This window comes from Gekko japonicus, unplaced genomic scaffold (assembly GCF_001447785.1).
Source record: "Gekko japonicus isolate JY-2015 unplaced genomic scaffold, Gekko_japonicus_V1.1 scaffold410, whole genome shotgun sequence".
NCBI lineage: Eukaryota > Metazoa > Chordata > Lepidosauria > Squamata > Gekkonidae > Gekko > Gekko japonicus.
In genome coordinates this window covers 291131-312779 of record NW_015167067.1, presented here as the reverse complement: position 1 = coordinate 312779, position 21649 = coordinate 291131, and the positions used below count along the sequence as shown (strand labels likewise).

The following is a 21649-nucleotide window of genomic DNA, read 5'->3' as shown; positions in this document are numbered from 1 at the left end:
ACAAAATGCCATTCTAATTAAATTTTCACAAGTATCCTTATAACCTTTTATCTATAAAGGTCTCCTAATATGTTCAGCTTTGATTTACAAAGAAACAGAAGTTTACAACCTAATACATTTTCAATAATTATTGGCAGCCCGTCCATTGTGTCACATACACACATCAATTGTATAAATATTTTAAAATATTAGCACTTTTGATCATCTCACTAGAGACCCCCTTGGTGAAATGAATATATGAAGCTCCCTTATACCAAGTCAATCTGTTGATTCACTAATCAAGTAAGGAAACAGGTTTCCAGGGTCTTAAATAGGAGCCCTGCAAACTGAGGTTCTTTTAAGTAGAGATTCTTTATGAAGGTGTTGAACATGGGACTCTGAAAAATATGTGCTCTGCCACTGATCTTTGTTATTTCTGCACCCTTTATGATTTCTGCCTTTTGATCCAGATATTCCTGAAAACAAATGCAAATAAACAGTGGACAATAAATAAAGGCTCTCTTTCTCAAGTTTTACAAACTCTTCAAGAAAATTTCTGAAATACAGTTATATTTAGCTTAGTACCATGGTTCTTACATTAAAATTTTCATTTCAGATATCTGTTATATACCATAATTCCAAAAAAATGATCTTGGTAGTGGACAGGAGACATGTAAAAAGCATGGAAAATGAGAAGAAAAACATGCCATTTACTGATGTCTACATTGGAGGAGCTCCTACAGAGATTTTGAAATCTAGGTTGGTTTGTAATCCTGATTTAATTAACCAAGTTAAATTTTGCAGTTTTACATTGACACAAGCTGCACCCACGTTGCTAAGTTAAATAAACCATGTAATCTTATGTTTTTTTAAAAAAAAATACCAAGGGAATAATGTATTCCAACACTGGCTGGTTTGCATGAAGTGATGCTGAAAGGGTGGGTGCATGGCATCACGGTTGATAGCTTAAAGGGGGCATGGCTGTGGCACCAGTCAGCACCAGCCTTTCCCCATCTACTGTCCAGCCAAGCAACAACCTCCCCACCAACATCCTTCCCCCTGCAGCAGCTACCAGTCAAGGGTGTGGCAGCTCCCAGAGCATCCAGACCCTTACAGTGATAGAGACCAACCTCTGTGGTCTGTGTACCACAAGACAAACCCAAAATATGAGAATGAGCCTCACAGTATATGCATAGCATCCAGTACCTTGAGGCGTTTTTTATTCTAGTCTACTGATCCAGGGAGCACACAGCAGTACAATACAATACATTACAGCACAATGTAACACAACACAACCTGACTAGATCATCTTGCTCCTGCTTAAGATGTGCCACACACTTCAACAGCCTGTTTCATTTGTTGTATCTGTACCTGTAAAAGATACATATTCACCACTGTTGTGCTACTGAAAGGAAATTCCTGATTCTGTTATCTTTGCTTGAAATGTAGTATTTTGGTATTGAACAAGATGTAGTATCATTACTATAGGTCTACAAGGACACACAAACAGTTGTTAGGGAACTAAATTTGTTGGGTCCCATTCCATATGCAGTGAAGGAATGCAAAAATGCAAAAAAAAATATAAATCCTGGGGTTTTTTATTCTTGTTTCTTTTGGCACAGTTTGCCCTTTAAACATAGCCAATTATGACTGAGGAACCAGAATGATAAGTACAGTAACTTGAACAAATCTGTAATCCTGGGAGCAATCCTAAAAAGGTCTATTTAGAACTTAGTCCCATTTTTTCAGGTGGGCTTATTTCCGGGAAAGTCTTTTTAGAATTGCAGCCTTAAAGCCTTTATTATTTTTCTCTAAGCATTGTTCACACACTTAGAGCAAAAGTAGTGGCTCTTCCATTATCCATCTTCTGCTCAGGACTGAAATAGATATCCCCTATCATCTATTCAAACATCCTAGTAGAAAGAACAGTGAGCTACTCAATCTTGTGAGTTATAGCAGTAATATTTTCTTAGCAATAAGACTTTTCAAACTGATGAATCCACTAAGATTTTTGTGGACCTGTAATAATCCCCTCCCTACGTTACCCTGGAACACTTCTTATGCATTAAACAATAGTTTTATGTCACATCTAAATTAACCCATAATAATATATGTAAAGGTAAATGAGGTCAAATACCTGTTAGAGTGTTACTAGAAAGCGAGGCAGAGATGGTACAGATGGTACTTATTTTTTTTAAAAAATTAAAAATTAAAAAGAAACATTTTAAAATGTTTTATTCAACAATAGAGATTCTAGATCTCAAAATGGTCTCAAATAGTGTATATACACATATTAAGTAGATTTCTTTATTTAATTTTAATAACTGAAGTTTAAAGGATAATATCTTCAACACCCCACTTAATGCAGGCACCCAAAAAGACTGTTTTTGGATTTTTATATCCATTGGGTTTGCCAGCATATGGATAGTTCTACTCTTGTTCAAGCACAGAGCAATAACCAAGCTGTTCCTCACTCATCCGTGTCTATGCACCAAAGCTGAGCTGAGAGATGCTGCCCAATTTGGCCATTACAATACACTAAACAGCAAGAAGGTTCAAGAACTAACAATCAGGATGCCTCCCAAGCACCTTGACTGGTTAAAGCCTTTATTGGAAAACTATTGTGAACAACTATCTGTCATCCTTGAACTTAGGGCTGCCAACCTCCAGGTGGTGCCTGGAGCTCTCCCTGAATTGTGATTAATCTCCAGATCACACCAATCAATTCCCTTAGAGAAAATGGCAGCTATCAGAGGTTGGATTTTATGGCATCGCATCCTTGCTGAGCTGCCTCTCTTTCTCAAACTCTGCCCTCCTCAGGCTTCACCCCAAATCTCCAGGAATTCGCCTACTCAGAGTTTGCAACCATACTTGAAACTGGACTCAGTAGTGTTGGGAAGCAGGTTTTTCTGTGCTCCCCACAGCATTGTGGTGCATTTGTGCATGTCCCTGTGTTTCCCTGGCTTTTCTCAGATCTTTCCCAAACCTGCTTTATTGCAAAGTTTTGGGAAAGATTGCAGTGAAATTTGGATGGCTGCCATGTGGCTGGAAATGTTCAGATTTTTATGGCAGCCATTTTCGCTATACCTGTCCTGCAGTAGCCATTTCTCCCCCCTGCACTGGGAGGCTTTTTAATTTGTTTTTTTAATTGGTAATTAAATATTGTCGCCTGAATTCCAAGCCTTCACTTTTTTAAAAAGTAAGTCTCCATCTCCTTTCACTGTGGAGATACAGAGGGAAAGGCGTATTTCCACAACAAAAGAGGCTAGAGAATTATTATTTTTCATGAAAGCTGGGAATTCACAGAACCTGGTAAAAACATTTCTATAACATCATACTGATATAAGGATATTCATTTGCCAATTTAAAGGAAAAAACTGACAAAACTCTGGTAGCTCAGAGCAGGGGGGAAACTGACAAAACTCTGGTGCCACTACAGAGGGACTGGGGCAGAGAAACTACAGGGAAACCTGTCATGTGGGAGCCCAGCTGCTGCTGCTGCTGCTGCTGCGCTATATCAACAGCTACAGCAGCAACAGAGAAACCATACAAGCTCATCCTTCTGTGGAAAACACCTGAGTCCCACTGATCTCAGTGGAACCTGAATAAAGAATGTTAGGATTTAAATGTTAACAGTATCATCTTGGAAAGCGCTGTGTGCTTCTCTCCATCCTTCTTTCTCTTATTCCTGTCCTTTTTTAGCATCTAGCCAAATATGTTAAGGGTGATTACTACTCTGTTATCTTAAAGGGGATTAATGAAGGTATGCAGTGTTACAACTATGAATGTATTTATTACAAGAGTGCTAATTTTGGCCTCTGAACAAATGTCATGTATTTGCAGTGGTGTCAGTTCACACCTGGCTGTCAGTACAAGCTTTAGAGGCTGTATGAAAGGGTTCCAGTTTCAAAAGAAAGACTTCAACTTGTTGGAAGAGCAAGGAACTCTAGGAATTGGCTATGGCTGTCCAGAGGAGTCACTTGTAAGTATAGTATCCTACTTAACCCACATAAAAATCTTCTCTTTTAATATTTTTCTGTTGTTATCATATCATACTGCCTCCCGTAAAACTGTGAGCTAGGGGTCAATTTCAGAGGATTCTAATAAAATGTCTAGAACCTTCAAAAATAGTAGAGAAACAAGTGGGAGACCCACAAGGACTTGCGGGGAACATCTCATTTTCCCCTCTTCCATTATTTCCTTTTTCCCTTCCCTGTAGCCTCTCCCCTTTTCCTGATACCTTCTCTCATTTCCACCAATCACCCAGCCTTCTTTTATCTGCCTCTGTCTTCAAATATACCTTCCCCCGGTAAACACTACCTGCGGAGATTATGCCAAAGTTCCAAGGTGCCTGCTGAGCCAGGGTCAGTTGCACGTTAGGGAACACTCAAGGATTTGCAAGGGGCACCTCACTTCTTTATTGAGATCGTTGATAGATACCATTCTGGACACGTCCTTTGTTCAACCTCCATTTTTCCCTGCTTCCTTCTCTCCTTACCACCCACCAAACAACGTACCTTTTAGCTGCTCTCCCATCTTGAGATCTATCTATTATTTCATGTATACCCCACCTTTCTCCATAATGAGGACTAAAAGCAGCTTACATCATTCTCCTTGCATCCATTTTATCCTTGAATAAAGATTTGGCTATGTTGAATATTAGATAAATTGATGACCTGCAAAGACGTCTTCTTCCCCTTCCCATCCTCTTTTCCTGCTTTTTTCCTTCCCACCTCTCAGCCTAACAACTTTATCTCCCCCCCCCCCCATCTTCAGATTTCCTTCCTTTCCCTCTGGCCATGTTGCAAGGTGCCAATTGATCCAGGCCCAGTTGCATGGTGGAGAAACCACAAGGACTTGCAAGGGGCACCTTCTTTCCCCTGTCTCCCCCTCCCTGCCCTATTTCCTCTTTCACACCTCCTGGCAACCCCCCCGTATCCTCATCTTTCCCTGCTTCCTTCTCTCCTTCCCACCTACCAACCTTCTTACCTTTTATCTGGCCCAAGATTACCCAGCAAAATTCCACGGCAGAGTGGGGAGCTCTTCCAGATCCTAATCCAAAACACCACAGTAGCTTTCATGGAGTGGCTGCTGTTGGACATTAGCAAGTTGCTGGGCCTGGGTAAGACTAGGGTTGCCAGATCCCCCAGTGGAGACAGGGGTCCCCCACCACAAGGCCCCACCACCCCACCACTGATCAGCTGGCCAACAGGGGTGGACTTACCCAGAAAAAGAGGAGGCCCAGCTGACATTGCAGTGATGTGTCTACATTACTTCCAACATGACACAGAAGTGACATCATCAAGTTGACAACATTGGGGCAACACTCTGGTATTTAGGCAAAAACCCTATGATAGAAGCCAAATTTACCATAGAGTTTTTGTCCAAATACCAAAGTGTCACCCCACCACCATTGTGTGATGGCATCACTTTCGGGTCACATCTGAAGTGACATAGACATGTCACTGCAACATCAGCTGGGCTGCCCTCCTGCTCCCAGTAAATCTCCCCCCATCCCCCGCTGGTTGCCAAGAGGCAACTGGCAACCCTAGGTAAGACACTGAAATTACATGGTACCAAGCTACCCAGTGATTGCTCTGATGAGTTCTTCCTCAAAGGCCAAAACATCCCTGGAAAGGGCCCTCCCCCAGTCTTTTATTGACAGACACTGAGGCTTAATCGGACAATAATGTTGTGGTTGCCTAGCAATGGCCACAGAGGACATTTCTGTGTTAAAGCTACAGGTGCTACTTCTATTATTTGGTGGGGGGGGGTTAACTCTTCCCCAATGTATTTTTTTTAGATTTCAGATTTTTCTGCAGACCCAGGGCTTTTCTTAAGTTTGTAGAAAGTTATGTCTTGTCTGTCCATGGCTCCTGTCTCCTGATACAAGTATTCACAAATTTGGCCATGTTGAGAATTAGATAGGCTGACAAGCAGGAACCTGCAAGGACTTGCAGGAGGGATATCATTTCCCCCTCCCCCACTATTTCCTCTTTCCCATCCCTGGAAGCCCCCATAGTCTCTCCCCTTTTCCTGCTTCCTTCTCTCCTTCCGACTCAGCAGCCAGCCTATCTTTATCTGCCCCCCATCTTCAGCTTTCCTAGGCAGCCTCTATCTAGGAAAACTGTGGCCCAGTTGTGTGGTACCAGCAGCTGGGCCAGGCCCACTTGTATGGTAGGGAGCCCTCACTTTCCTCTTATCCCCCCTCCCCTTCCCCTTTCCCTCCTCCTGGCAACCCTTATATTCTCTCTTCTTTCTCTGCCTCATTCTCTCCTCAGCCATTTACTAACCTGCCTTTTATCTGCCTCCGATCTTCAGCTATATTTATTATTATACTTCATTTATACTGCACCTTTACCCACAGTGGGGAACCAAAGTATCTTATATTATTCTCCTCTCCTCCATTCTGTCTTCACAACAAGTCTGTGAGGTAGTTTAGGCTGAAAGTATGTGACCGGCCCAAAATCACCCAGTGTGTTTCCACAGCAAGATGGGAATTTGAACCTGGGTCTCACAGAGCCTACTTTGGCCCCTTCCACACGGCAGGGGAAAAGCCGCTAAAAGCGTGGCTTTTAAAAGCCGCGCCAAAGTTGAGACGCCGCGGCGGGATCCCACAGATCTCCTGGCCGCGGCGCCTTTTCTCCCCGGCACGATCAGACGCCGGGGAGAAAACACAGTCCTGACGGGGAGCCAGCCGAACTGCGCATGTCGGAGCATGCACAGTTCGGCTAGGAGCCAGGGATGCGCCGGCGCAAGGACGCGCCGGCAATCTGACGCCCGGCTTGCGGCGCACCTTTGCGATGAACCACCTCGGTAGGTGGTTCCAACTTGATGCGGGGTTTCGCGCGGAAGGGCCGGTTCAGGGACAGAAGCACTACACTTCCCAGATGTTGTGGTGTGATCGCGCCCGTTTGCTCCGCCCCCGAACCGTCCCGCTCCCGGCCCAAATCCCCTCGTGTGAACGGGACCTTTGAAGCTCTAACTGCTATACCACACTGGCTTTCATACGGTGGTTGCTGTTGAACAGTAGCAAGCAGCCAGGCCTAGTTGAGTCATGCAAATGAGGTGGTATCAAGTCACCCAGTGGTTGCTGCCAGGCCTACAATGCCCAGCCCCAGCTGGAGCCTGGAAATCTCCCAGAATTACAACTGTCCTCCAGATGATATAGATCTGTTCTCCTCGGGGGGGGGGAAGACTGCTTTGGAGGGATAGTATTATATCCCGCAGAGGACCCTCCCCAAGCCCTGCCCTCCCCAAGCCCTGCCCTCCCCAGACTCCACCCCAAAATCCTCAGGAATTTCCCAACCTGGAGCTGGCAGCCAAAATGGCCCTGGAAAGGACCCTGCCCTCTCCCCCTGCCTTTTTACTCACAGAAACTCAGCCCACAAAGCTGTGGTTGCATAGTAACAGCCACTGATGGAATTTGTTTCTTAAAGCTACAGACACTCCTTTTATCTTTTGGGATTTTTTAAAGAAACGCAGTGAATTTTTTTCACATTTCAAATTTTTCTGCAAACCTGGGGCCATTTCAGATTTGTAGAAAAATCTGTCTTGCCCATTCATAGCTCTAATCATCAGATTTAAGTATCCTCAGATTTGGCCAACTTTGCTATTGGTATATAGATGGTGTTTTTCTCAGGTCCCAGTAGCAATAAATGATATAAATGATGTACAATACATGATACAAATCTAACAAAATAAATAAATGATGGCATAGTAGGCATGACAGAAATACTATTATTAACCAGATTCCAAAATGCTCACATTTTGATAACTTTCCCTTTAATAATAATTAGGTGCTGTCAAGTCACAATCGACTGATGGCAACTCCATGAAGTGTCACCTCATTTGGCTTCCAAGCCAAAAAAATGAGCAGAGGTGGTTTGACATTGCCTTCATCTGCATAGCTACCCTGTTGTTGGTCTGACTATGGCTGACTCTGCTTAGCTTCCAAGCTCTGACAAGCTCAGGCTACATAAGCTGCTACATCTTTCTCTATATGAGCCGAGGGTTTTTTGTGCCAAGTCCAAAGTAATGGAGTTTTTTCATCAGCTTGTGATATTTAGAGAGTGTGAAAAGATTCTGAGAGGAAATGTTTCCTTGTCTAAATTGCATTCAGACGTAACAACAAACCATGGTCATCACTGAGGGAATGAGCGTCACATGTTCTTGGGTACATGTACTCCCTCCTCCTTTTGCATGTAGCTTGGTAACTGAAAACTTACTGGTTTGTGACAAACCATTATTTGTCACTTGAGCAGAATCAGACAAGATGGCCAACTATGGTTTGTTCTCTTACCAAAGCATAAATTGGACAAGAAAACAAACTATGCATATGTTTTCAACAGAGGAAATGCTTTACGGAGAATAAGGAAGTCTTCACTTTCTTAGTTGTCCAGGAGGGGAGGAGGGAATGGGAGGGGATCATGTGATCTTGAGGGCTTCCAAGGTTCATTCCTGTAATGACAGACTAAGCTTTGTCATTATGTCTGACTGCAGTGCATTAGATGAAGAAATGGGAAATGACAGGGAAATTATACTTAGTATGTTACTGACTGTAAAAAGTAAGTCTGAATAGAAAAGAAATGTGGCAGGCCTGCTACAGTATGCATTCATCAGAAGGGTTGAAACTGACAGCTTAGTAAATATTTCTAGGCTTGCCCTCTTCATAGGTCATACTTTAGCTAAGGCAAGGAAGAGATCTCTGCTCTTTTTATTTTCAGTTTTGCGTTCTTCAGGTAAGGCAGTTGGAAAGTGAAGGGCAAAATGCATGATGTCAAACAGCAGATATTTCAGTTTAAGCATTTTGAAGCAATCAGACAAGCCCTGATATGATTAGTGGACATAGCCTGGTAACTGGCATTAGTCCAGGAGTGTGGGGACATGGAGGTCACCATCAGCAACATTGTGACATCACTTCCAGGGAACCCACAGAAGTGATGTCATGCATCTCTAGGAATCACTAGAAACTCTATGGCAAAACTATAAAGTTTCCAGAGATTCCTAGAGCAGACACCCATCACTTTTGGGTTTTCCCCAGAAATGAAATCATGCTATTGCCAGTGGATTCTTTTGAAGTTATTTTTCTCCTACCGGTTTAAGAGAGAGAGCGGAAAATGGGGATAGGGGATTACCCACCCCCAGTGGAAACCTAGGAACCCTAAGCCCCAAACATCAAAACATTTTAAGGTCTCAATGACTCAAAGGCAGAGACAGATAAATCACAAAGCACAAACTAAGCATAAGTATGCGAACCAAATTTCCCCCTGTAGTATAATTTCAATCTCACAGGACTCAGTAGTAGAAATGTGTTCTAAGGATCTAAGGTACAAATTCCACTGTTGGCAGTGGAGCCATGATTTTATTAATTCATTTAATTATTTATGCTATTTATAATCTGCCTTTCTTACAGGGAGTCAAGGTGGATTACACATAGTGAGCCAGTACAATCACAAAAATGGGACATTCAATAGCCAATGCATTAGGATTTTAGAAGTCTGGAACTACCAGAAAAAACTGAAGCACAGCATAAGTATTTCCATGACACACTAAGAGGTATAGAAATTATATAAACACAACCCTACATACAGTAAATTGAACACAGCAGTATAGACCAGTCCTTAATCATTTATCCAAGCAAGTTTCTAAAGCTATTTTGTGCAGTCCAACCCTATTATCAGTGCAGAAAAGCACTCTTGAATAGTTCAGTTTTGCATAGTTTGTAGAAGGTCAGGAGGGTGGGAGCTTTCCTGACCTCCTTGGCAGGCCATTCCACAAGGTGGGAGCCACAGTGGAGAAAGCATGAGGCTGGTATTTAAAGGTAATAGAAAAATACAATGTAATATAATTATAGATTGGAGCAAGACCCCCAGCTGCATTCCATTTTCCAAGCTGCTGCTTCCCTCACGAACTCCTGCAGCTGATTCATTTTGGACCAACAGACATGTGACTCCAGAGATCTGTGACCAATGTGCTATTTGACACTAAAAAGCAGGGGCATGAGGGTAACCCAATCTGTTTTAGGGCCATGGTGCTGAGAAAGTGTTCTCTTTTTCCCCCACGGCATTTGCCCAGCCAGAATTGGTCCCCTGTGCTGATTTAAATCCCCATAGGGGGAAAAGGAAATGGGGTGAGTTACTGTCTTCTTTTTCCTCTATCAAGACTTAAAGCAGCCTGTCAGGGCCATTTTAGGTTTGAGGAAATAGCACAGGGTAGATTTTATGTTCCTTCCCTCTTGCCCAATGTACAAAACTATAATAAATAAGGAACATTTCAGATTTCATGTAATTATAAGTGACAAAATAAAATCTTCTAGCATGAGCTACTGTAGGCCACTTTACCTCCTCCATTTTGCATGGCATGAATAAGTAGATCTGAGTCAAGCCTTGCTCAAGATTGTGTTGATGTTTCACCATTAATACAGCTCCCAACTTCTAACCACTTTCAATTCACTGCCACAAAGCCGCTGAAAGTAGTTGAGCAGAGATTCATGAAATTCACATATCTCCGCAGAGATTCATGAAATTCACATATCTCCGTCACATGTTTCAAAAGCACTCCATTGCAGTCCACATACTCAATAGGCCAGTTTTATCATGTATACTGAAGGGCACCTTCAAGAGCTGTAAAATCTTGATTGTGCTGCTTCCGGATGGGAAGATCTTGTTCAGACAGTACTCCCCTTTGTAATCTTCTACACTCCTCTTCAGCTGACATTTGGGTGTAAGATCAACAACCATGGTGGGGGAGCAGTACCAAATGTACATGCATAGGCGCTCTTTGCACTTTCAGATGAATGGGCATAGGCTGGGATGCTACCTGCTGCTGCAACTCTACTCCCCTGTCCAGATGTGTTCACTGTATACTTAAATGCTCAGCTGTGTGATGACATCGGGAAAGTATCCCAGGTTCCTTTGGTTTGGACCATGTTATCACCTAGTTGAGATGCCACTTTGTACATTAATAGAAAAAATAAAGCAGACTAAAAACTCAATACCTATTCCTAACATGACTGCACAGATGGTCCAAGCATGGTCCACTCTGAGATCTACTGGAACACAGCTAGTATATTGTATTTCTTTACAGTTAAAAGAATAATTATTGCTCAGCACCAGTGTTTGATGGACTAGAATCTCAGGTCCTCAAGAAGTATAACTCTTACCACGAGGTAAGGTTTGACATCACCACTATCACATGCTAAACATAGGATGAACTGGGACTTAACAGGGATATTGGTTTCTTATCTCACTACATATGCTAACCTTATTCAGTCCTTACATCTGTATTCTCACCAATCCCCCAGAAGGGCCATATTTGAAATAATAGATTAGAATAGTAGATTCTAATGTAATGTCATGAATAGTAGAATGGAATGGCATGGAATGGCAGATTGGAATGTAGTTCTCTGGTCTGGGGACAGGGGAGATAACTCTACACAGCCCATTGCCTCACTTCAAAGAAGAAGATGCTATAAGGTTGCCTCCATACTTGAGGGAAGACAGATGGAGCGTAATGGCAGGGTCTCAGTGAATTACTCTCAGCATTCCACAGTAAAGGATACATCTGCTCATCAATCTCCAATTTTGACATATTTATTTCCTTCACTATTCCCCCCCCCCAAATTAAACCGAAACAAATGATAACATAAGCTATGCTGCCATATGGGTTGGGGGTGGGGTGCTTGCTTGCCAAGTCCGCTGCATTCCTTCTTGGCTTCTGTGACGCTTGCTTATCTATGGCCTTGCAGGTGCTGTGTAGTGTCTGGGATTCCAGGGAACCGTGGGAGCGCTTTCAGTTCTCAACTTCGGCTCTAATGGCCTGGGGCTCATTCTCCCGCGCGGGAGAATGTGGCTAATTGGCCTAAGGAAGGGGGGGTGCATACGAATACCCTATATCCCATTATGCTTGTAGGGGCAACACCATTCTTAACAGTGCCTTTGTTAATGCATCTATAGCTCTTCAATAAAGTATAACCTTTCTGATAAGCGTGTACTCAGTTGTTGGCTGTGGAACCTGACATTTGCATCTGTTAAATATCTTCATTATCCTGTATGCTAATTTGCTGTCCACCCTCTACCTATATGTTTGAACAGGTCACTTTCATTTCATTGTATCTGAAGAAGTATGTGTGCACAAGAAAGTAAATAAATAAAACTTTGTTAGTCTTAAAGGTGCCACTGGACTCAAACTTTGTTCTATAGGATGAACTGGTGGACCTTTTGGAACATGAAAACTAATCCAGCCTGAATGATAAAAATAAATATTTGGTTATTATATTCAAAATTTTCTGTTACCCCTGTAACTCTTCTTTGTTTACTTTGTGTATAGATGTCCCGCAAAGCATATTTCAATGGACAGAGCTATATTGCATCTAGTCAGAAAATTTCTCCCTTTCATGCATTTGAAGGAGGATTTAATTTCCGAACATTACAGCCCAATGGATTGTTATTCTATTGTGCTGAAGGAGTAAGTATAGTTTTCTACTTTTGACAAAAATTATTTATTGTAAAATAACTTGAATAAGTTTTAATGGTTGCGATGCAAGAGGCTGTTTCCATGATCGGAATGAATTTCCATTTGCACAAAGACAACCTACAATTTCTGCTGATTTCTCCCCACCCCCTTCCATTATAACTTCTCACACCACACCCAAGTCATTCCTAAGAGTCCTTTGTGTTGGAAATATGTGTGTGTTGCAAGATCTAATTCAGTCATTATAGGGTTAATCTGTTTACCTTGTGTGCTGTTGTTTAGACTGACCTGGAAGGAAACCTGACTCAGAGCCAATGAAAACAAAGCCCAGGAAATCTAAGTCTGTTTACTCACAATCATTGGTTAATGTATTCATGTGATTTCCTTCTAGGGGTCAAGAAGATGAATCTCCATTACAGTTGTTGTGAGACCATGTGATCGCTCTGTTCTGTAGCTGTAGAGATGTAGCCTTAGGTCTTTTATTTTGTAGCTTTTCCTGTGTACCCTTCCCATAGAAATAAAAAAATTTACACAGAAAAAAATGCCTCCTCTCCAGTGAAGCAAAGATCCATTGCAATCTCTGAATATCTAAGTATTTTTTGCCAATATTTTCAACACTTTGACCTTCAAAAGTGGCTTGGTCACAATTACCTTGTGTGATGGATTTGTGGGACTTAAGCATAGCTCGCTTTCTATGTACTACAGCTACAATATTTAACTCGTACTGACTAAAGAAGACACAGTGAAAATACTATGTACTTAAATATGAATGTCTTGCATACAGTCTAAAAAAACAAGCTGCATTGTATCCAGTTCTAATTTGGGATTTGATGCTAAGGAAGAGGAAATGTTGCCTATTCAGGTCAAACCTAAGAAAAATGAGATGAGCTAACGTGGCATTCCCCCCATGGCCCTAAAGCTTGTTCTTCCACCATTGTGTGGGCATCACACACACCCCAGCTTCCCCAGGCCTCAGAATGAGGAGGGGATTATAGCACCTGGTTCCTATCTCCCACGTGGATCCCTCCTATCACAATCCTGGAGCAAGACCCATTGCCCCTTCTCTGGACTGTTGTGGGATCTGCTTTATATGGCTTGGATTTGGCCCCACCTCTTCTCAGCCTCCCCCCAATTCCTTGCCCTCTGGATGGCTTAGCCTGTCAGAGCAGGGTTGAGACGGGTCCTTCCTTGCTGCAGTATGCCTGTGCCGGCTGCTGATTGGCTGACCCAGGAGGCGTATCAGAGTGGAAATTTCCACCAACTGGCCCAAGCCAGCCTCCTGCAGGCCCGCCCATTCCCAGTGATTACCCATGCTAGTACTTCTCCCACCTTCCTGCCTGCTTCTCCTGTTGAAGCGATGCTGCTACACCTGCTGCCATCTTGTGTGCTGTTGGGTGGGTCCTTTGGGGCCTCCTTACTGTTTTTTTAAAATGCAATGGTGACTTGAAGGGCACTTTCTGAATAACTATCAAGAGAAAAACATAGGTATATATGAGGAGATTGCATTGCATCCCAACTGACATGTTCCCCAAGAACAGAGCATCATCTGCTTTTTACAGTAAGTAAAAAAAGGAGCTGCGGTGGCTTAAGTGGTTAAGACGCTGAACTGCAGGCTGTGGAAGGTCAGTAGTTCAGCAGTTCGAGACCCGGGTTGCCGCATGATGGAGTGAGCTCCCATCTCTAGTTCCAGCTCCTGCCAACCTAGCAGTTCGAAAGCAAGAAACTGCAAGTAGATAAATAAGTACCACTTCGGTGGGAAGGTAACAGCGTTCCATGCACCTTGGTGTTTAGTCATGCCGGCCACATGACCACGGAAACATCTTTGGACAACGCTGGCTCTTCGGCTTTGAAACGGAGATGAGCACCGCAACCCTAGAGTCGGACTCGACTGGCTTTCGAGCAAGAGAACCTTTACCTTTACCTTAAAAAAAAAAAAGCCAAACCTGTTAAGGACTATTGTGGTTTCAGCAAAGCTCTTTATTGGAACATTAAGAGCAACACACACGCAGTGGGTGAGCCGCAACTATATACAAAACCCCCAGTCCCAAAACTCACCCACAAGATACAAATTAACCAATAAGAACACAGTAGCTAGGAGTCTTCATTTGCATGGCATCACTTTACACTTCTGTTACCTGATCGGCCTGCTCTGCAAGGGCGGCCAATCTAAATGTAGCTGCCAGGAGCCTCTCTTAACAGTTCATTTGAAGCTCTCACTACACAACAGAACCAGTGTAAAAATTTGTGTTGCTCACTGATTAATTAAAGTAAACAACAGTATTACAAGAGTCTTCACAGCATTTTTTTTCGCTGCCCAATGCTGTTTTCTGTGTTTTTCAGTCAGATGTGTTCTCCATTTCCATGGATAAAGGAGCTGTTGTTTTAAATGCAAAGGGAGTCAAAGTTCAGGCAGCAGACAGAGCTTATAACGATGGGAAATCCCATTTTGTCATTACATCTGTCTTAACGGAAAGGTAATACAGAGTGTTTCTTTTTATGTTCAGCATCTTATTACATTTGTAGTTCATTATTCTAGTTGTTGCTGGGAAACCAAAAAGCCATACTCCTTTTTCCAGAGTAAGCTCCACTTCAAGGAAGTCAGCACATCAGATTTTTTAAAGAGATAAAAACTACTAGGACACTTGACCACCAGTATAAGGTTAATATTAACCTTTTCCTTCGCACAATAACAATCCCATCCTTTCATTATAGCATCAATGTAAAGACTCAGACAACTGGCATACCATCACAACTGTCAAAATACTATCTGACAGTCCTGATTTGTTAGGTAAAACTACCTCCACCCCCACCCCCAAAAAGAGGTGCAGCTCAGTGGCTGTAGATAAAGGCCTTAATGTTTTGAAATATAATATGGTGGTGGGATGACATGCCACACAGAAGCTTCATGCCTTTCAGCCAGGTATATTAACACAAGCCATGACTCCTTAGGGATTTGTATTGGGATCAGTGCTTTTTCATCTTGTTCCTAAATTACCCGGAGTTAAGGGAGAGTAGTGAGGTGGCCAAGTTTGTGGATAACACCTAATTGTATCGGGTGGTGAAAACAAAAACAGATTGCAAAGAGCTCTAAAAAGATGTCTCCAAACTGGGGTGGGGGGGGAGACATTAAAATGGCAAATGAGATTCAGTGTGAGCAACTATAAAGTTATGCCTCTTGGGACAAAAAATCCCACCTCAACATATACACTGATGAGATCTGAGCTGGCAGCAACAGACCAAGAAAGGAATCTTGAGGTGGTAGTGGATAGCTCAGTGAAAATATCAACCCAGTGTACAGCTGCTGTGAAAAAAGGCAAATTCTATGCTGGCCATAACTAGAAAAGGAACAGAGAATAACACTGGCACCATTGTACTGCCTTATATAAATCTATGGTGAAACCACACTTGGAAAACTGTGTACAGTTCTGGACACCATACCTGGAAACATATATTGTAGAGTTTTAAAAGGTGCAGAAAAGAGCAACCAAAATGATCAGAAGCTGTAGCAACTGCCCTATAAGGACTGGTTAAAATGCTTAGGACTGAGAAAAAAGGTGAGTAGCGGGAGACATAATAAAGGTCTATAAATCTGTGCATGGTGTGAAGAGAGTGGACAAGGAGATTTTCTCCTAATAATATTCGGACCTGTGGTCATTCACTGAAGTTGAAGAGGGGGAGAGTCAGGACAGAAAAAAGGTACTACTTCTTCACACAGTGGTATTTGCTGCTGCAAGAGGTGGTGCTGGCCGCCAAGTTGGAAGGCTTTAAAAGGAAAGCGAACAAATTTATGGAGTATGGGGCTGTCAATGGCTACTGGTCATGATGGATATCTACTCCCTCCAGTACCAGAAGCTGTATGCCTCTTTGTATCAGTGGCAGGGGAGCATGGGCAGGAGGATGCTATTGCAGTCATCCTGCTTATGGGCTTCCTGGAAGCTGCTGGTTGGCCACTATGTGGACAGCATGCTGGACTAGATGGACCAGTGGTCTGATCCAGCAGGGCTCTTCCTGTGTTCTTACGTTCTCCCTGAAATATGATAGTAACTCAATAAAATTTCTCCCGCTGCATGTACCTTGTCTAAGATGTGGCTGATGCATATTGTGACTTGTAGATATGCTTACAGCACTATTTCTTTCAGAACACACTCTTTGTTAATGGTGCCACCTAGTGACTTGTTCATCAAACTTCAGCATTGCAGAAACAGGCTGTTTGTAAAAACCATAGTTTTTTCCCTGCAGGCTTGAGCTTTTGGTTGATGGAAAAAAACAGAGCACACAGAATTCAGCAACAGACAAAACAGAGGAAAAGCCTGTGAGCCCCAAGAAGTTCTACTTTGGTGGCTCTCCCATCAGTACCGAATTTGCCAACTTTACTGGCTGTATAAGCGACGCCTATTTAACAAGGTATGTGCATTTCAACTTGTATGTGTCATTTTTCATTAGCCAAGGTGTAGCAGGGTCCCCCTTCCCCAATTTTTTTCCCCATAAAGGCTAACCTTTCTGGGTTGCAGTGCTGTTTTAGTTCCTCACTGGGAGTAGGTTTCAACACCATCCTGAAAAGAAGTATCTTATATTCTAATAGCAAAGCCAAATCTTTGGATACTTAAAACTGGTTAGTGGAGCTGTGAACAGGCAAGACAAATCTATCTACAAACCTGAAAAGGGCTCCAGGTTTGCAGAAAAATGTGAAGTCTTTACAAAATGCATTTGGGGTTTTTAAAAAACCTAAAATGATAAAAGGAGCACCTGTAACTTTAACAAACAGATTTGCTCAGTGATTGTTGCTAGGCAACCAAACTATCCAAGCTGGGTTCATGTGAATAAAAGGCAGGGGGAGGGGGCAGGGCCCTTCTCTGGCCTGCCATGGCCTTTGAGGCCAGGCCTGGCTAGGGTTGCCAGATCCAGATTCCTGGACATTCCTGGAGATTTGGGGGTGGAAACTGAGGGGGTCAGGGTTTGGTGAGGGGAGAGGCCTCAGCCAGATATTATGCCATAGAGCTAGGGTTCCCAAGTACCTACCTTCGATCCAGCGGGGGACACATGCTTCCCCGCCGGAAGATTCTTGCTTGGAACACAGGCGCTGCACTATTCCGTCACCCAGACATGACGTAGTCACGTAACTGGGCGACGCTCTGATAATGGGACTGGAAACTCGATGGTACCATCGAGTTTCCAACCCCATTGCTAGAGCGTCGCCCGGCTACGTGCCTACGTCATGTCTGGGCGACGGAATAGTGCAGCCCCTGTGTTTTCCCGGCGGGAATGATCCCGCGAAGAACTATACATCCTCTGCCGAATTAAGGTAAGTATTTGGGAGCCCTGCATAGAGCCCACCCCCCAAAGCAGTAATTTTCTCCAGGGGGACAGATCTCTGCATTTAGAGTTTAGTTGTAATTCTGGGAAATCTCCAGATCTCACCTGAGGTTGGCAACCCTAGGCCTGGAAGCAAGATTGGTATCGGACAACTTTCATGACTCAACTAGGCCTGGCTGCTTGCTACTGTTCAACAGCAGCCACCCTATGACATCAGTGTGGTGTAGCAGTTAGAGCATCAGAGTAGGGTCTGGGAGACCCAGGTTCGAATCCCCATCTTACTGTGGAAGCTCACTGGGTGATTTTGGACCAGTCACATACTTTCAGCCTAACCTACCTCACTGAGTTGTTGTGCAGATAAAAAGGAAAAGAGGAGAATAATGTGAGCTGTTTTGGTCCCCACAGTGGAGAAAGGGAAATCTCCTTTGATCCAGCTCACTGGGGAAAATGTGGGGGTGGCTGTGGGTAGAATGTCCTTTTGGGCATTCTGCTTGCATCCAGTACAGAGAAGGGGCAAAGGTAAGCTTTACCCTGCTGCTCAGCTGGGAAGGAGGAATTCCAAGGTGTGGGAGGGTAGGATTGTCAACATATTGGCATTTCTGCACCAATGCTACAGAAGGAAGGGGGAATGAGAACTGATTGGTAGGTAGCATCAGCAGTGAGTGGCATGGCGACAGGGTTCCCATTCCCACACAACCCTGTGTGAGTCCTTGATACAGTAGTGCAGCAGTCTTGGACTGGGTCTAGTTTCATTGATGGCACAAGTACAACCGGATCCAATAAGCAAAAAAGAAAATGTCTTTTGATGATAATAGAAGCAGTGAGTTGATATACTTTTTTGAATAGTAACAGTGATAGAACTGGCATGTCAGTTCTGAATACAGTCTTGTATCAGTGAACATCTATGCAATGAGGGACATTTTAAGAACAGGGTTTTTTGCTTTCTGTATCGTTATTAAAGTCCGAATGGGCACCCTTTTTACAGACATTTTAAGTGGCATTATGTGTTGTATATGGTACAAATGTTAAATTTTATATCATTTTTAAGTTCTACTTCAGGGAATCTAACAAAAGAGCATGCTGAACTCAGAATGTGTAATTTGGAACACTTCTTCAAATACATTTTAAAAAAATCTTTTATCATCTTATTGTTTGCCGATTCTGTGTGCCCCGTGTAAAGTCATAGTATCAAGCCAATATCCTGATTTTGTCATTGTTCCTCAAAGTGTATTTAAATCTGTTGGTAATCACCTTTGAGATGGGATGGGGCTGAAGAATGTAATGAATGCACTAACAAGGTGTAAAACATATTGGGAAATACTCATGCTACTCTGCTAAACCACTAGATTACCTCTGTAAGGCAAACCAGGGGCTTGCCAATGATTTGTATTACGGTATTAAGTCACAAAGCCTCTAATGCACAGCCAGTTCTGTCTTTTCTCAGCTTTCTACCCTGGAACTGAAATGGGATCTGATTTGTATCATAACACACAGATCGTGACGCAGCAGAGGTAGACTGCATCTGCAATAATATTTTACTATTGTTGGCCAAAGAAAGGCAAAGACTTTGTGTTCCCATTGATATTTTTCTCCTGTAATGTATGTTTATGCATATGTGTATGTTATAGACAAGACTTCTTTTAATTTTATGGTGTTCTTTTTAAAGGAAGAAGAAAAATCTCTGTTTGCCAAATCATAGTTGGCTGTTTTTAATAATATTGTTCCTATTTTAAAAATACAGATTGGATCGAGATGTTGAAGTGGAAGACTTCCAACGTTACTCTGAAAAGGTCCAAGCATCCCTGTATGGATGCCCTGTTGAATCTCCTCCAGTTGCCCTTTTACACAAGAAAAGAAAAAATTCATCCAAATCCAAAGGAAGCCAGAATAAAAGAGTTAGTCAAATATACTAAATGCATTAAAATAATCACATGTAATCGGATAAATAATATCATTAATATACCAGAATTCATAGGTAGTCATCTTAGCATCTAAAAGATTGTTTGCTGTATAGCAGGTTAGCCCATTCAGCCATTTTGAAACAACACTTGAATCATTAATCATGCATGTATGGTCTCCCCTAGAGACAATCCATCTGTATATATAAAAGAAAGTCTCCTCACCATGAAATCAATGCCCAGGCCAAACCGCTGGACTTAGAGACACCAAATTCAGGGATAGTGCTCTTACCGTGACGTAGATGCTCACTAAGAAGGGATTTTTAGAAATCCGACCCCTAAGGGGGTAAAAAGGGGTAAAATGTGCTCCCCCCATTGATTCCTATGTGGCTCCCAGGCTTCTGCTTTCTAGCACACACACACCCCACTCTCTGATTGGTCAGCTGCAGAAGTCAGTGTTCTGAGGTTAAAAAAAAAACAGTTACAGGGGACTACAGAGAGTTAATGACAGTTGAGGAAATCAGGAGTGGTCAACTGCCTGTGAGGTGAAGCAAAGCTGCTGGCCCAGCCTCCCTATGGCTTCAAACATGCTTCCCCCTCCTACACCTGAAAGGCAGTTGTTTGTCAGGTGCAGCAGCAGTTGCAGGGTGCTTAAAGCCACGCGGGAGTCCGCCCCAGCAGTCTACAGAGAGGTCCTTCAGTAAAGAAAAAAAAGTATGTATGTTTCACTTCATTTTTTACACTACAGTCTTCTCCATTAGAATTCCTCCAACAAATATTACATTTCAAACTTTACATCATCAGTATTATAACTGGATTTATGGAAGTTAAATACCGTAGCAAAGCATGGGTACCAGGCTGGTAAACCATACAGAAAAGAACCCATATGCATTTCTAATCAACATCCAATCAATTAGCCATTTGTGATGAATTTCCTTTAAAGATTCCATGAACATCCTGAATAATTCTTCCTTCTGCACTCCAAATGTTAACTTTATGTACTCTTTGTAAGCCTTAACGAGCCTGATCTCTCCATGACTGGCACTCAGTGATGTCTCCTGGGAACAGGCTTACATCATTGTCAGTCTTACCAAAAAACATCCAAAACTGTGGACTGATTAATATAGTTTATAAAGAGTACATGTATTTATTTACTTTATTGCTAGCTCATTTTTCTCACTGAGATTTCAAGGCAGATTACATAATGCACTCACATAGTATGAGACACCCAACAAACAATGCAATATGACTGTGATAAAAATCAGAAACAAAGCAAAAGAAGTATCAGACACATGTCATGAACAATGCAAACAAGAACAGAATCACAAAAGTAGAAAGTAATGCAGTAACAGCAAGATAATACATATAATAAAAAGCAGAATATATTATTAGGGTTATCTGGGTTGGGAAATTCCTGGAAATTTGAGGGAGGAGCCCTGAGGAGGGCAGGCTTTATGGAGGGGAGGGACTCAGCTGGGTATAATACCATAGAGTCCACCCTTCAGAGTAGCCATTTTCTTCATGGGAACTGATCTCTGTTGTCTGTGAATCAGTTGTAATTCAGGGGTTTTCCAGGCCCAACTGGAGTCTGGCAACCCTGATGTTCCTTTTTATAAAAGTGCTCTCCATTGCATTATACTGCAGTCCTATTTTTAAAGAATACTTCCCGCCTTCCTATTTGCTTCTTACATTGCTAAACCAGAAGACTGAGATACTTTGTTCACCTGCGGAGGGGGGTGGGGGGAATCTAGACTAGATACGGCTGCTGACATGTTTGTTTAACCATAGTCCTGTCCCAGTCATCTGTGAAGCAGAGAATTGTGTCAAATTTTAACAGCCAAAGGGGTACGCAGGTGAAGTGAGCTGAACCATTCCCATGGTCACTGCTTATTTCTCACAGCCTGTCCCCCACCTCATCAGGCCCATTTCTCCCAGTTGAGCTCATTTCTGGTACTGGACCATTGCTGAGGAGAAACTGCCTGAAG

At 42.7% G+C, this 21649-nt stretch overlaps 1 protein-coding gene across 1 annotated transcript in view; it reads left to right on the top strand.

Annotated features, from left to right (window-relative positions):
- Positions 1–21649, top strand: part of LAMA4 (laminin subunit alpha 4) — a 155022-nt gene that overhangs the window by 114262 nt on the left and 19111 nt on the right. Inside the window, exons 25-30 of the mRNA XM_015412680.1 lie at positions 596–738; positions 3823–3961; positions 12310–12447; positions 14794–14927; positions 16693–16857; positions 19508–19661. Of these exons, the coding sequence (XP_015268166.1) occupies positions 596–738; positions 3823–3961; positions 12310–12447; positions 14794–14927; positions 16693–16857; positions 19508–19661 (873 nt within the window). The remainder of the gene's footprint in view (positions 1–595; positions 739–3822; positions 3962–12309; positions 12448–14793; positions 14928–16692; positions 16858–19507; positions 19662–21649) is intronic.